The 15,991-nt window shown below is 42.9% G+C and overlaps 1 protein-coding gene across 4 annotated transcripts; it reads right to left on the reverse strand.

Moving 5' to 3' along the window:
• Positions 1 to 5,128: 5,128 nt before the first annotated feature.
• Positions 5,129 to 15,871, reverse strand: TBCCD1 (TBCC domain containing 1). 4 transcript variants are annotated; one of them, XR_013986836.1, is made up of 9 exons: positions 15,526 to 15,652; positions 13,183 to 13,542; positions 12,714 to 12,863; positions 11,372 to 11,738; positions 11,065 to 11,251; positions 10,451 to 10,948; positions 8,672 to 8,829; positions 8,297 to 8,409; positions 5,129 to 5,584 (listed from the first exon to the last, which is right to left on the reverse strand). XR_013986836.1 is itself a non-coding variant. In XM_081007306.1 (8 exons), the coding sequence occupies exons 2-7, from the start codon at positions 13,525 to 13,527 to the stop codon at positions 8,700 to 8,702; spliced, it is 1,677 nt and encodes a 558-aa protein (XP_080863432.1). In that variant the 5' UTR covers positions 13,528 to 13,542; positions 15,659 to 15,871; the 3' UTR covers positions 5,129 to 5,584; positions 8,672 to 8,699. The 4 variants fall into 4 exon arrangements, 2 of the variants coding, with proteins under 2 accessions (XP_080863432.1, XP_080863431.1); XR_013986837.1 differs by having other exon boundaries at positions 8,276 to 8,409; XM_081007306.1 differs by lacking the exons at positions 8,297 to 8,409; positions 15,526 to 15,652 and adding an exon at positions 15,659 to 15,871.
• Positions 15,872 to 15,991: the final 120 nt, after the last annotated feature.

The raw sequence follows: 15,991 nt of genomic DNA on the forward strand, positions 1-15,991 counted from the left end.
ATACTGGTGCCACTACAGCAGGAGGCCTCCACATCTATGTGGCCCTTGGGATCCTGCCCAGGGGTTTGTGGGGCAGTAACACTATCTGCCATTGACTAAAGTATGTGCCGTGCTTTTGCATATTGATACATTTCAGCTTCACAGACCCACATGGGAAAAGGAGTTTAAACTGGAGCACAGCAGCTCTGCAACTGCAATGCTCCAGAAAAGGTCCATAAAAATAACTCCTGAGCGGTGCCAACATGTATTATTTGTAGACCATAATATAGGAATGCTTTTGCACATCACACAACAGCAAACCTAGGTTTGCTATCACATATTGTACCCACTTGGCTTTGGGCATTGAGTTTTTAGGTATACACCTAAAACTATTATATGAAGTGGGTGTAAATGATAGGGCTTTTATTATTCTGAGGATCTGAGACAAAAGGAGCCAGGCCTGTGCAGAGTGGGAGGGGTAGCAATATCACAGTGCAATTTCTCTGCAGTATTGGTGAGGTAAGGGTTTTGTTAAGCAAACCTTGTCTCCAGAGTTCTTTAGGGGCAACTATGTTTCCACTGCAAATACCTTGAGGCTAGAATTGGGGACGCGGGTGGTGCTGTGGTCTAAACCACTGAGCCTAGGGCTTGCCGATTGAAAGGTCGGTGGTTCAAATCCCCGCAACGGGGTGAGCTCCCATTGTTCAGTCCCAGCTCCTGAAACCTAGCAGTTCAAAAGCACGTCAAAGTGCAAGTAGATAAATAGGTACCGCTCTGGCGGGAAGGTAAACAGCGTTTCCATGCACTGCTCTGGTTTCACCAGAAGCGGCTTAGTCATGCTGGCCACATGACCCAGAAAAACTGTCTGCAGACAAATGCCCTCGGCCAGTAAAGCGAGATGAGCGCCGCAACTCCAGAGTTGTTCATGACTGGACTTAACTGTCAGGCGTCCTTTACCTTTACCTTTTAGAGTTGGCATCCGTCTGTCTCAGGAGAAAATAAAGGAGTGAGCCTTTGAGGGTGAAGTCAACTTGTTGGAAAGTTGCAGCACCTGCTGCGGCTGTAGAGACCAATACAGGAGAGACATGTTTTGTTGCAGCTGGGGCAGATGAAGGTCCAATTGTGCTACTGCAGATGCACCATGGAGTTTCTTCTCTCTGTGCTCCTCCCAGTGGTCATTCCTCCTCTGGTTACTGCTATGGATTACCCAACCTGCCTGTCTCCAGGCACTGCAGTCGTCTGCAAGGGATTCCCACATGGAGGGGTTGATGTTGCCAGCCTTCATTTCGCATTTGCAGACATCTTTGTAACACAGTTAGTCTGCCAAGGAGCCTGGTACATGAAGCCAGCTCCCTGTACAGCACGTCCTTGGGGATCCTGCCATCTTTCATTCTGTGGACATGATCAACTCAGTGCAGACGTTACCAAGATAGGAGTGCAAACATGCTGGAAATGTTGGCTTGGGAGAGCACATCTTTGTTTGAGACTCTGTCCCATTTGAGATCAATTTAGTGTGTTTAGCAAAGCGAACACTCCTTTGTTTTGATTAGCCCTTACTAATTTATTCCCAGAATCCTGGTGATTCACAAATTGTAGCCCTAAACTTTACCTACCGTTATGTCCTCTGGATTGCTACTCTACTCAGAATTAAGGCTAAATCGACCACACAATTAATCTTCTACTGCGTTATTTTCAAGCATTTGACCTTATAACTAAACGAACCACATTTACAGAATACCAAAGGAGTTCCTAAATCTGTTTTCACCAAGCTACCCAATGTGGCAAAGACCCCTGATAAACCCAAAAACATTGCCTAAGTGATAAGAAGGATCCAAATCTATAAAAGGAAGATTGAATTGTGCGCAATCAACCCAGTTTTTATCATGACTTGAGATCAGCTGCATTCAGATGTTACATTGAGTTGGATGTGGGAGAAGAGAAATGAGCAGGATTTAAACCATGCAGCACAGAGACACACACACAAAATAAAACTAATTCGATGAGCCAAATCCTGCACATTTTTCTAGTTATTAAAATACTTGCCAACTGGCATGTTTAAAAGCAGGAAACTACTATATGCACAATAATGCACACAATTAATTGCTCAGAAGGTTGAATTTCAGTGTGGCGCTCTTAGAACCAATTTACTTTCTACAGAACAATTTGAGCTTTAATTATCCTTTGTGTGGGAAGATTAAAAAAGTTTGAAATGGTACAGCTCAAAAAATTAACTAGACGCTCATTACACTCGTCATTGCAACCAGCTAGCAAAATATCCCCATACACTTGGGACGTTATTTAACAGCAAAATCCCAAAATGGATTTAATGGTGGAAGAAACGGGGGACGGGACAGAAGAGAGATTAAGAGAATAAGAGAATAAGAGAAAATAATTTCAGAAGACATGGGCTAGCCAAGAAATGTCAGAGACATTAAAAAAAACCTGATCGTAAGTTGGTTACAGCTGTCTTTCTCCCCCATCTATTTGGCATTCTTTGGTTATTTGAGACAGGAGAAAGGGTACCCCAAAACTTTACAAGAGAGATGGGGAATATGTGACCCACCAGCTGTTGGGCTCCAACTCCCAGCAAGGCCAACCAGTATGGCCAATGGTCAAGGAAGCTGTGGTTGAGCAACATCTAGAGGACCAGTACTTCTCCATCCCAGCTTTACAAGGATTCAGCATCCATTGGAAGAAATGGGAAAAGGCCTAGGCAGGGCCATATCCAATGGTGTCCCTCCACTGATGGCTCTTTGATGCAGAGGGGGTTTCTCCACAGTACCGGGGAGGGAGGCCACTTTTCCAATTTCTCCTCCCACAGCCTCCCTCCATTTTGCTCCAGGTTGGAGGACCCTTTAGGTGAGAGGTTGCATTGGAAGACGTGGCCAAAGATGCCTCTCATCTCCCTCCTGCTGACAGAAGCCTCCTCTGACTCAAAAAGCCTCCCATCAATGGATGGACACCATCAGATACAACGTCTAGCATTAAACTCCTTGAGATTTCTTACATTAAGTAAACTGTATTTAAGAGGACTGCTAGGGTCTGGAATTCTTTCAATCTATTACTACTTCGAATGCTAGTTATGCAAAGAAACACGTTTTAAAAACGTGTTGCAGTTTACTAGCTTTGCAAATAATAATAATAATAATAATAATAATAATAATAATAATAATGCAATGTAGTATAAAAACCTCGGTTAACTACTACCCCCCAACCTTCTGGAGCACACAGCAGGGGCCTGCAGTGGGAGGGAACTGGCAAAAATGGCCTCCCTTGATGTGACTGCTGACCAAAACCTCTGTTGGATCAGATTTTACAAGTTGTTCCAAAGACTAGAAGGCACTTTTACTGTTTGTAAAGAGTGTTTTTTCATTAGTTCAATTTATCTTCCCAGCCTTCTCTTCTTCGACCTAAAGAAAAAATCCACTAGATGAACCCTGCAGCGATTTTCTGTTTTGAATTCTTCCCATTCCCATGTACCCAAAAAGCCACCACGCTCTTTGCACATGATTGCACAGGTTTCAAAAGGGTGAGGGGGGAGCAACACTAACAGCTCTTTCAAAACTATTGGGATTTCTTCCAGCAAACAGTGTTATGTTTGGGTTGCACGCTTCTTCATTCCTGCTTATTGGAACATCCTCACTTAACATGCCTTCTTCCATTAGTCCCCCCCCCAACATAAAAGATTCATCCCCATACCATTAAAAAGCAAGATGGGAAGCAGCATTTTTGCAGTGCATGGAACAGGATTGAGGAATTTTTTTATTTTGTTCATTTTAAGTTACGGCAACCTACTCCCAAGTCTTCAGGATAAAGAAATCTGAATAAACATATTATTGGAAATGCTTTGTTCACGAGAGCGATAAATAGAACTGTTTTGAAAGTAGCGAACTGCAATCTGTGGCAGGCTTCTTTCCAAAATCTATAATATATGTAAGATGTAATTTTTGAGGTATACATTTGAATATTAATTCTTAAAAACATGAAATGGGTTTAGGAATAATGTGACATTTGATCTGTGTGTGCTCCTCTTCAGTATGCTTGAGCTTTTAGTGTACTATTATCATGGTTTCTGACATTAATTCTGCAACAATTGAACCTAGAAACTTACATTTCAGTCTTCTTCCATAAAGATGAAGAGTTATTCAACTGGGAGTTTCTGCTGCTTGAAAGAAAATGTGACTTTGTAAATGGAAAATTTTAAGATGGCTCTCGTTGCACTATGAATCCAGAGTATTAATGAGAGCTGACATTTGTAGTATTAGACCAATTAGGCGTGCATGCTTTGAAGTCATTATAGATGAGAAGCATAACAAAGCACTTCTGGGGTTTGATGATGTGAAAGACATCCATGTTAAACCCCTGATTCCCTTGAATATTTTTTCCCACTGCATACAAGAGCTATATAGTTTTAGTTAATTAGAAAAACCACCATGATTTCAGAAAGGATGGATTTTAACTTTGTCATCCATGTTAGCATTCAAATTTAGCCAACACCAAGTACACAAACAATCCCTCTGCCTCCACTTTTATACACAGAATGACAGAAAAGTTGCAAAATGTGAGTAGAAGGGGAGAAATATGCAGCTCTACTCAGAAATAAGCCTGAAAATAAGTTTAATAGAATTTACTCCTAAGTAAATATATATGTGTGTGTGTGTGTGTGTGTGTGTGTGTGTAGGATTACAGGCAAAATGACTTTTTTCCTTTTAACAAGGTGCAACAGGAGATATCTTGAACCACTAACTTTTTATAATTGAACAACTTTTGTTCAAAATTGTTATGCCTACAGTTGTCATAGATGACTTAGACACATGTTATTTCACTTCCTTACCTTCCCATTTCGAAAAACTTTTGCCTGGGCTAATTCACTGTCCTACCTAGGTGTGTCTTCAGAAAAAGCAAGGTAAGTCAGTACATCTTATGGATTCACATTGTGTATATCCATCTTTGGAGTGAGATGAATGTTTCAGATGAGAATGCTCTATCTGTAAAGTATTTTAAGGGAGCAGGGGACTGAGCAGGATACCAGTGGTTTTTTTTAAAGAGGAAAAACGGTGCCTTTCACATGACCCTTATTATGTTGTATAATGACAACACTGAAAAAGGTCATTTTTAATTAAAATACGGAAAAGTAGAAAAAGAAACAAAAGAAATCACGTGAATTTAATCAAATTTCATAGTTGAAGTGTTAAACAACTGGTATAAAAATACATCTGTGTGTTTTATACAATACAAATTTAGTTAATAGAAGTGAAAAGGTTCATTCAGCAGCCAGAACCTTATTCCTATCTTCACACCAGGAAAGTAAAAGTCCTTTTCAGGGTACCTTTATACATAAATTTCATTTCAGCCATAGATAGAAGTGTTAACAGCAAAGTCTTGGCTTGTTTTCTATAGATACTGGCTGTCTGAGAAAGGTGTAGAACGAAGGGAGATACTATGACAGCTGTAACAGGGAGAGAAAGTCGATCCTCGCCTTGACAATAAACAAAGCAAATTCTAGTTTCCAAATTCATTAGCAATGCCATAAGAGTTTTAATCAGCTTGGCTCCAGTTTATTGCAGTAAAAACACTTTCAGTTTTGCAAAGTTCATCTCTAGAACTGTAACAAAGCAGATAAACAGATTGTATTTGTTGAATGCAGCAATCAACAATCCCACTGCTTCTTTACAAAACAACAACAATCCCATTGCTTTCTGACTACACAGCAATTATTAGCTGGCATCACACTCTCTCACTCTCTTGCATGTACACACACACACACACTCCACTACAAAAACGTCATCATGTGGGTAAAATTCAAGTTTAGTTCGCCACCACTATACAACTGCCACAAGAATGAAATAAAAGTATCAGAAGCTTAGTTAAATAGCAATACTACACATATAAAGCATTTGCTTTATATCGGTGCTGTGGAGAATACTAAAGAGATGGAATGACCTTATACAGGCATGGCCAAACTTGGCCCTCCAGCTGTTTTGGGACTACAGTTCCCATCATCCCTGACCACTGGTCCTGTTAGCTAGGGGTGATGGGAGTTGTAGTCCCAAAACAGCTAGAGGGCCAAGTTTGGCCATGTCTGACCTTACAGCTTTAGTGACACTGAGATAGAGAACAGTTAACTAGGAACTAAAGAAGTCACTAAGACTCTGTTGAAGCAGTATGTTTTAAAAGGCAAAAGGTAGCAGCATGACAGAGAACAAGAGCTAGGTTGTTTTGTGCACAGAGTGGATATTCTGAAGATGGGATTAAAAGAACAAACAGGAGAGCTTGCGCAGAATATGACAGAAAAGAAGGGAAATGGAGAGAACCAGTATAACGAATGACACAGTGCTTTAAATGGAAATACAAGGAACATGGAGTAAAATGAGTTAGAAGCTGAGGAGGGGGATGATGCAAAGACTTAGGCTTCAGGAAAGAACAACCAGTGGAAAGCATATTTTGGATACCTGTTCAAGTTCACAGTGAGACATGGGCAGTGGTTCATCTTGGACCTCTCACTGGTCTTTAGAGGCATTCAGAAGCTTCACATAATGGCAGAGCTTTCAGCATGTACACATTAGCAGCCTGGAACGCAGTTAAGGTCATTCCTCGACCCCTCCACACACAGTGTTTCAAGCTGCATTTTTATGTTGCTATAGACACCTTTACCTAATTTGTTTGCACACACAAAACCAATTCTATTCAATGAAGCCATCATCTGCACATGTGTAAAATGCGCACACTTCAGCTTAGCTGTACCTTATATGTTCAAACCAGATAAAAACTGGTTTGAGGGAAAACACATAAAGCAACATGATTTCTCAAGAAACCAGAGAATACGTATCAATTGCGGGTGACATCATGTGTACTCTGCTTCAAAAAGCAGCAGTGGGCACTTCCTGTTTCCAGCGGTGGAAAATGGCGGATCCCACACGATCGGACCTCAGCCGTTCCGATAATTCAGGGCTGATATGGGGGTAATTAGCCCTGGCAGCCTCCCCAGGGCAGGGGAGGACTGTCTCGACGACCCGCGGTTTGCCCCAGATTGCCGATGTGGCAGACAGCAGGGGCACTGGGTCACGGAGAAAGGGACGGACTGACACTCCTGCGACACCACCCCATAGCCGGACACATCTGTTTGGGAAAATATAAAGATTTGGAAAACAAACAGACACACTCTGAACTGACGAAGCTGGGGAAAAACCTGTAGTATGTACAGTCTCTGGTGCAAAAGATCGAACTTCAAAGAGATCCTCATCATGATGTTTGGAATCTGGAGGGGCTTGGTAGGTTTTTTTCTTCTCCCTCTAACATTAACAATTCGTACTGCATGCCAAGCCTCATTAAGAACCTAAATTGCTCTTCAAAAAGTGAGTACAGATGGACTTTCATATATAATTGGGACCTATTCGCAGCCGCTTTTCTTCTAAGATTTGAAATGCCTGTTAAAGACGAAAACAAAGAACAAAGGACAAAATCTACCCACCACGCACTTATGGAATATCTGAAATACTTCCCTGATTAAGAGAAACAGGAGCTAACTGATGGTTGGTCATAAAGACTGGAAACAATATTATATATACAACTGTTTGCAAAAAGATGTTTTTTATTATGAGCGAGAGAGAGGGCTAAATGGATGTCTGGCACCCCCCTCTAGGGCCCGGAGGGGGGACTGGGTGGATTCCAAAGGCCAATTGTTAACTGTCTGATATATGGCTACATTGCAAACAGTCTGCTTAAGAATAAAGAAGGCGGTTTCTCTCTGTTTCTTTGATAACACCTGGACGGGAAAGATCAACGATTTGGGAGCTGCCAAAATAACAATTCTCAAAGAGCTGGACAGAACTTTGAAATTGGATGCAATTAAATGAAGCGGTGCGATGAAAAAACCAAAACAGCTGAAAGAGTACAATATACGGACAAATCTGCATGCCATAGGAAAAAAAATATCTGTTTTCTGACATGAATGAGGATCGCAGAACCAGAGTCAAAACGTGGAGGAAAAAATCGGATATGGAATTATGAAAAACATTGAGGAAGATGAGAGGAAGGACTATGATGTTGAAAGCGCTTCGGAATTCAGACCGTGGGAAGCCAAAACAAAAATTATTACAATTTGGAAGACAATTGGACTTTTTTTATTTCAGTTTTTTATTTTTATTGGATTTGATTTGATATGTTAATTGGATGTTTTTATTGGAAAATTAATAAACGCTTTAAAAACAAACAAAAACAAAACACCAGCAGTGGGAGTTCACTGGAGCTGAAGTAAACAGTAATATTTGCACAACCATAATCTGATGCTCAGTACTTGCAAAGAAGAGCCTCTGACCTTCTCCCTCATGGAAATGGACAATGCATTCTTGCTGAGTTTTCGAACTGCACCAAACCAGCAAAGCCTCTGACTGCCTCTTCAGTTCAAACTAAACCGCTTTAATGTTTTTTCTACAATTAATTAATTAATTAAGACAACATCCCTCCCCAAACTGAGGAAGAAACAGAGTCTGCCAGGGGAGTGGGGAGAGAAAGAGAAGGAAACAAAGGAGACAAACTGTTTAGTTTTAAGGAACATCCTCCACAGGTAAAGGGGTGCCAGACTATCTGGACCTGTGAAGTGATCCATCTGAGCAATTCTAGTTTGTAATGTGTGAAAGACAATATACAAGCTTTTCGCAATTGCAGAAGAGAACATGGCCTCCGGACTCACCAAATAACTTTGTGCTTCAAAAGCTCTCCTATCCTGCTGCCTGCTTAGAACCTGCAGCAGGAAGCACCAGGCTGTCAAGTTGTTGGCGACTGCCTGTCTGGACTAGCCATTCGTTGAACTTGTTCTCCACATACACCTGGAACGTCTTTCTCTGGTCCCTGAAATCCAGTAAAAGATTAGCACTATAATGCATACAATGAATGTAAGACCCATCAATGAAAATATGTGCTGAAGTGCATGCACATGATTCAGAAGTTCTGGTTGCGGGGGGTGCGATTTTCATGGTCCTACCTAATTTCATTACTATTTAAGTACTGCTACATGTTGGAGAGCTATATTTATCAGTTTTCAAAGATATGCAAACCTTTCCTCGACAAAATATCTTTGAAACTGTTTTTGTTTACCTTCTTGGAGAAGAGAGCAGGACACTTTTGAAAACAGAACAGGTGAGTGATAGTTAAATTACACTCCTGTGTCTTTTAAAATCTGTTGAACTTATTTCTGCCCATCAGAGGAGTAGGAACCCTGCAATAAAAGGTGTGAATTCTGCAAGGAAAAACAGTCAATTTCTTCATGGGGTTTTGCTTTGGGTGGGCAGTTTTTTGTATACTTTGAAGGTAGAGATTATTTAAATACTCTTGAGTGAAAGGGAACCTCTAACCAAGACGGCTTTGAGTTTGTATATTAATTCCTATTAATTTTTACCATTCGTGCCCCACACATTGCGGATTCTACTAACTCTAAGTGGAAACTGGATGACTTGGCCAATCATGTGAATTCAAACCTTATTCAAACTGCCTCTGAAATGATGAGGTTTAAAATAACTACAGTGGTGCCTCGCAAGACGAAATTAATCCGTTCCGCGAGTATCTTCGTCTAGCGGTTTTTTCGTCTTGCGAAGCAACCCTATTAGCGGCTTAGTGGATTAGTGCTATTAGCGGTTTAGTGGCTATTAAAGGCTTAGCGGCTTAGCTGCTAAAAGGCTATTAAAGGCTTAGCGGCTTAGAAAAAGGGGGGGGGCCAAAAAAAAATCTCAAGACTCGCAAGACATTTTCGTCTTGCGAAGCAAGCCCATAGGGAAATTCGTCCTGCGAAGCGCATTGAAAACGGAAAACCCTTTCGTCTAGCGGGTTTTCCGTCTTGCGAGGCATTCGTCTTGCGGGGCACCACTGTATAGGTTTGGGGTGTTTCTGGAAGACAAGACCATTCTTAAAGCTTGGACAAAGGACACGCCTGACCAAGTAGGTCCATTGGTTAGGATGTAGGCCAAAAGATGTTGAGACATGCAGCCTGATCCTATCCATTTCTATTTGGAATTAAGCCCCATTGTGTTCAGTTATCTTATTCCCAAGTAAACGTGCACAGGATTGCAGCTATACGAGAGCAAATCAGACAGTAAACATCATATCCAAGCAATCCCATCTAGGTGTCAATTCAATGAAAATTTACTTGCACATCTGTGCAGTACTTTTAGAGAAATGGTAGCAGGATACACAGCATGTTTAGCATCAATGTAGTGTTTTTCTCAGTTTCGTGAGTCAGTTTAAAAAGCATCAATGTAGTGTTTTTCTCAGTTTCGTCAGTTTAAAAAGCATTAGCTAACAAGTTTATAACTTATAAAAGATTAGCAAATGGTTTGTAGCTGTCTTGCAGAAATTGTGAATATATACTTGAGCAACATACATATAGCAATCTTTTTATCTGTTAACACTGCTACATTTTGTTCTTATCTGCTGCTGCAGCTGGTTCTTCCTACCTGGAAGAAGGTTGTTTACTTACTTGGTCAGCCCCGCCTCCTTCACGGTCTTCTGCCAGATATGAATTCTCTGTTCTCGTTGACTCAGTGCTTTTTGGTAAGCAGGTGGCAGCCCACCAGGTATTTCTGTGGTGTCTCCTTCCATTTCAAATGGGACAACAAAGGGGTAAAACTCTGACGGTGGGAGGAGTCTGAAGACATTTCGATCACAGTTCTCTTTACATACTAACATTGGATTATCCCAATAGTTAGGCACGGTAGCCAGGCCAGTCCTGCCCATGTGGTCCTCAAGCTTTGGATAATGTGTATGGAAGGGGGCAAAAGTTATTGCTAGGTTCCCCAGTAAGATGAGAGGTCTAGTTGGGGTGAGAACATGCAAGGTACAACTGGTGGTTGATGACAGAGACAGACGGCGGCAAACAGCAATAAGTGTGACATTGTCGCAGCTGTGGAGGTGAACTACTGTTTGCACTGGGCCAAGTACAAAGGTACTATTCCTGCACTTCTCTATGGTCACAGATCTGAAAGAGGAAGAAGGGAAAGCAGCCAATTAAAGCTGGAGCAAAATAACACAACAAAAATGGTCACATAGCTTCTAAATGTGGTTGCAAAAAATGACTGGTGAAAGCTCTTTCACCTCAGGGGAGAAAGCAAATAGATGAAGGATTCACAGCAGCGATGAATCTTCACGTGCGTCTCTTCTAGGGTACCTGAACTTTTTGCCAGTGTTTGCTTGTAAACTTGGCTCATCACAACGATGCGGTGTGCTGAAGGGACCATATGAGTATTGCAGGCTATCTTAGCTCGCTTGGTTGTTCCTTCAACTGCAAGAATAAAATTAAACACTGCTTTTAAAAAAAGTGAAAGAAGCCATTTTATAACAGCAAGAGAAAAGGGAGATGTCATGCTTGTGCCAAAGGTTTGATGGCCTGAAATAACGGTACCTTGCTGTGCCCATGCAAGTTTCTTCCCAGACTTGAGACAAGCTGATGTTCCAAATGGGTTCCCAGTCAGACAAGCCCTCAGCCAGGACTCAAGCTTGGGGAAGGAGAAGGCTTTGGAGATCTTTGAGTAGCCACTCTTTGCATGTAATGGCTGCCAGAGTGCAAGCGCATGCAGAGGGTGGACAGTACTGTTTCTGTTCACACATCCTTCAATAAGGAAGCCAAGAGCGCGAACAGCCTCAGGTGACATCAGGCTATTGTGGGTAGAATGTGAGGAGGCAGTGAGCTGATCTGGGTCCAGCAACAGTTCGAGAAGATCCTGGAGATGGTTCTGGATAAAGTCTTGCTGATAGTTGTCATTCCAGTTCTTATGAATAAAAACAGAAAAATATCAGATACAGAATGGACATTCACACAAACAAAATCCTAGGTGGTGGTGGTTGTAATAGAATACTGCCCTTCATCCGAAGATGACAGGGCAGTTCACAACATAAAAATACAAAATGAGAACACAAAATACATAATAAAACAAAAACAATTCAATAACCCCCTCCCACAAACACATTTTAAAGGCCATAGAATGTTAGTCAACCAAATGCCTGGTTATAGAGAAACATTTTCACCTGACACCTAAGCCTATGTAATGAAGGTACCAAGCAAGCCTCCCTGAAGAGAGCATTCCACAAACCAGGAGCTGCCACCACAGATAAGGGCCATTCTTGTGTTGCTACCCTCCAGATATCTCATGGAGGCACACAAAGAAGGGCCTTGGATGATGATCACAGGGTCCAGGTCCATTCATATGGGGAGAGGCGATCCTTGAGGTATTGCAGTCCTGAGCTGTTTAAGGCTTTACAGTCATATCTCGGGATGAATACGCTTCAGGTTAAGCATTTTCGGGTTGCACTCCGCGGCGACCCGGAAGTAACGGAACACGTTACTTCTGGGTTTCGCCACTCGCACAGATGCTAAAAATGATGTCACATGCATGCGCAGAAACGTTGAAATGCAACCCGCGCACTCGTGTGTTACGTTCGCTTCAGGATGCAAACAGGGCTCCAGAACAGATCCCGTTCGCATCCAGCGGTACCACTGTATAGGTCAAAAACAGCACTTTGAATCGGGCCCAGAAATGAATTGGCAGCCAGTTCAGTCAGCAGGAACAGTGTGATATGCTAAAACCATCTTGCCCAATGAACAACCAGGCTGCCATATTCTGCACTAGCTGAAGTTTCCAAACCATCTTCAGAGGCAGCCCTACATATAACTCATTGCAGCAATTTAACCTAATGGTTACCAAAGCATGGATGAAAGAAGAACTCAAAGAACCTCAAAGCAATACCTTAATCTGATTGGTGGATTCTCCAGTCAGACTGTAATTCTTGGATCTAGGATTCGGCCACTCATCTCCAAGTAGATATGTTCTCAGGGAAACCTTGTTTAGTTGTTGAATATAAAGGAACAGCAGGAACTGTAGAGTGTCCACAGACAACTGAGCAGAGATTAAAAAAAGGTTTATTTTAAAGAACATTCAAGTACATAATTTAGCAGGAGTTCTTATTTTATATTTAGCAGCATGTAGTGAAGTGGAAAAGAAAAAGACAGACCACTGCTAATTTTCTTAACAACTAGAAGTAATTACAGTGGCCCAACAGCTGACCTCATATTGGATTGTGGCTCACATGCAGCATGTAATGTACTTGGGCAGGGGCATTTCTTCCACACTGAGTGCATGAGAAGCCTGGGTCGGTAAGGCTGCTATGAAGAGCATACACCCATAGTATTAAAAGTGACAATATGACATTCCATGCCTTATTCTTCTGCTTCTCTGCCTCCTCCTCAGTTGCACAGCTGGATATCACCTCTGCCCATTCCAGTCGCTCCTCTGAAGTCCGTTCAACAAGACTGTCAAATAATTCAAAGTATAGCCAAGCCAAGTCCTTTTCTATCTGCAGCTTCCCACAGGCAATGTGTCGCCACATAGGCCAAGAAAGGTGTGGATAATAGCCTTCACTGGAGCGCATCCGGACATAAGTTGACATCTTCCGAAGATAATGCATGCTAAACTTGGAGGGAGGTGGGATTTGTAAGGCTCCCACTATAAAAGGTTCCATTTTCACCCACAGATTGACACTGATTTGATCCATGTTTGCCATCCACAAAACTCACACCTATATTTTCAAGAAAATGAAAATAAGAAGTTAGTTCAACCATTAAAAAATAATAATACACATTTCCATATTTTCAGATCAAACTTTTTTGCAAGGAAGTCAATAGTCTATTTCCCCCTTCTATTATGCCTTCTTTTTTGCTCAATATCCTATATTTAAACATTTGCAGTCCCAAACCGTATGCACACACTCATTCTACATAACACAGAAATGACTATTTAGAAATTAAACTTTCAAATATATTGAGTGGGTCCTGCCAGTCACTGGGTGCCATATAGCCCCAACCAGCAAATATTTTTAGCTAAAGCTGTATTTTGAATTAAGTCAAAGTTCAAAGGCACACAACATTGGCTCTTTAATCCCTCCTCCTCAGCAGGAACAGCAGACACTCCTATTTGTATATGTCTTTGCTCATGCAAATGAGGGAGCAGATGGAATACAGTACATAAGAGGAAAACGCTCAGGAGTTTCTACTGTAGCAGCTCACTCAATATAGGGAACTCTTCAATAACGGCATCTCTATTCAAGGCAGCAAAAGGCACAGTAGAGTCATGTACTACTACATAGCCTCAAAGCCAGATAATATTACGATAGACTTACTTCCTGTTGCCCAGACTCCATAAAGCAGGCCAATTAAATCTTACCAGCTTTCATTATTTCGAAAGCCCCAAACTTTATTTTCAACAGTCTTCCTGCTGCTTTGCATACAAATTTCTTCCTCTATGTGCTAGTTACCAGAGGCAGCAGGACAGAATGCTATCATACCTGTGTTTGCAAAGTTTTTTTATGGGTCTTTTCCAAGTTCCCCTAGGTCATGTGTGTCCCCCACCCCCCATTGATTTTTATTATTATTATTCATTTAAATAAAAAATACTACCTCAAATTTCACCCTGCAACTCTTTGTTCCAAGAAAACATGTTACTGTTAAGGCAGGTGGGGAAAAGGAGATTGAGGCTTTCCAGTTATAGCACCCCACCTTTCAAACTTCCTTCTCATTTATTATTTCCGGGGGGGGGGGGTTAAAAATTTTTCCCCAACATTCATGTTTTAATTGTGTTTTTATCCATTTGCTTAGTATGCCAATCTGAGAAGAGCCACAGCTGAAGAGTAACTGGCAACGGTTTTAATGAAACCAATGAGACCCAGCTCGTCCCAGACCGCAATTCCCACCCACCAGTTGAAAATCTCTGTCCTCTAGCTGATTCCCTAGTACAGTCATACCTTGAGTTGAATATGCTTCGGGTTGAGTGTGTTCGAGTTGCGCTCCATGGCAACCCGGAGGTAATGGAGAGTGTTACTTCTGTGTTTCGCCGCTCGCGCATATGCTCAAAATGACGTCACGTGCATGCACAGAAGTGGCGAAACGCACCTGCGCACGCGCAGACGCGTCGGGATGCAAACGGGGCTCCAGAGCGGATCCCGTTTGCATCCCGAGGTATCACTGTATAAGGAGAGAGGTTTCCTCACTGCATCCCGCTGCTCCCTCAGTCAACACTGGCACATTTTCCCTCTCTGACAAGTAACCACTCCGGTGAAGCCCCAGCCCACTATGCCTGCTTCCTGTCAAGTGCAGCAGGAGCAAGGCGGCAAGTTTCTCCCTTCCACGTGCCTTTGAAAGTCCCGCTTTTTGAGGGGAAGAGCGAATGAAAGGGCGACCCCTATTTTCTCATGAAAGGCTCCAAGGCAAGCATCCCCAACCTGCGGCCCTCCAGATGATTTGGCCTACAACTCCCATGATCCCTCGCTAACAGAACCAGCGGTCAGGGATGATGGGAATTGTAGTCCAAAACATCTGGAGGACGGAAGGTTGGGGATGCCTGCTCCAAGGCAAGAGGGAGGAAGAGGCGGAGGACGGCTCCAACCTCTGAAACAGGGGAGAAGGGAAAAGTGCGCCCTCAGCCTGTGGCGTTTCCCTGCCTGGGAGGTGGGGCCCGACAGCCCGCCTCAGGCTGAGGAACGAAACGCCCGCCCGCCTCCCGTTACCTGCGCGCCTCCGTCGGCGCCTTTCCCGACCCGGCTGCACCGACCGAGCTGCTTTCGAAAGCCCGCGGCCTCCGCCCACCACTGCGCCTGCGCACAGACGAATCTGGACGCCAGCCGCAGATAAAACACTCACCCAAGGCACCTTCGAGAGAGAGAAATGCTCGCCTAGAGCGGCAGGGCCGTCATTTCGAATCTCTGGCAAGTGGCAAGAGCAACAGCCGCCCCCTCCGCTTACTAGCTTCCAGCACTTCCGCTAAAAATGTGTAGTATTCCAGTTCGAATGCTAGCGGAGAGGCCAAGCGGAGGGAACTGCGCCCCCTGCGGAGGGGAGGAATCGTCAGATTCTTACATTTCCCTGCTATTTGACCCCCCTGCTTTGATCCCCTCACCTCGCACACATATGCCGATGTTAATTTATGTGCCCCAACCGAGGATAACACTTCAGGTATCTGGCAGTGAACTGTCT

The sequence above is a fragment of the Podarcis pityusensis genome (assembly GCF_964106645.2).
Source record: "Podarcis pityusensis genome assembly, chromosome: 5".
In the NCBI taxonomy this organism is placed as follows: domain Eukaryota; kingdom Metazoa; phylum Chordata; class Lepidosauria; order Squamata; family Lacertidae; genus Podarcis; species Podarcis pityusensis.

Coding starts and splice junctions, on each gene's coding strand:
- TBCCD1 (XM_081007306.1), bottom strand. CDS start 13,527: ATGGCAAACATGGATCAAATCAGTGTCAATCTGTGGGTGAAAATGGAA. Junction 11,252..11,371: donor ACTTGCATGGGCACAGCAAG/GTACCGTTATTT, acceptor TTATTCTTGCAG/TTGAAGGAACAACCAAGCGA. Junction 10,949..11,064: donor TATTTGCTTTCTCCCCTGAG/GTGAAAGAGCTT, acceptor TTCCTCTTTCAG/ATCTGTGACCATAGAGAAGT.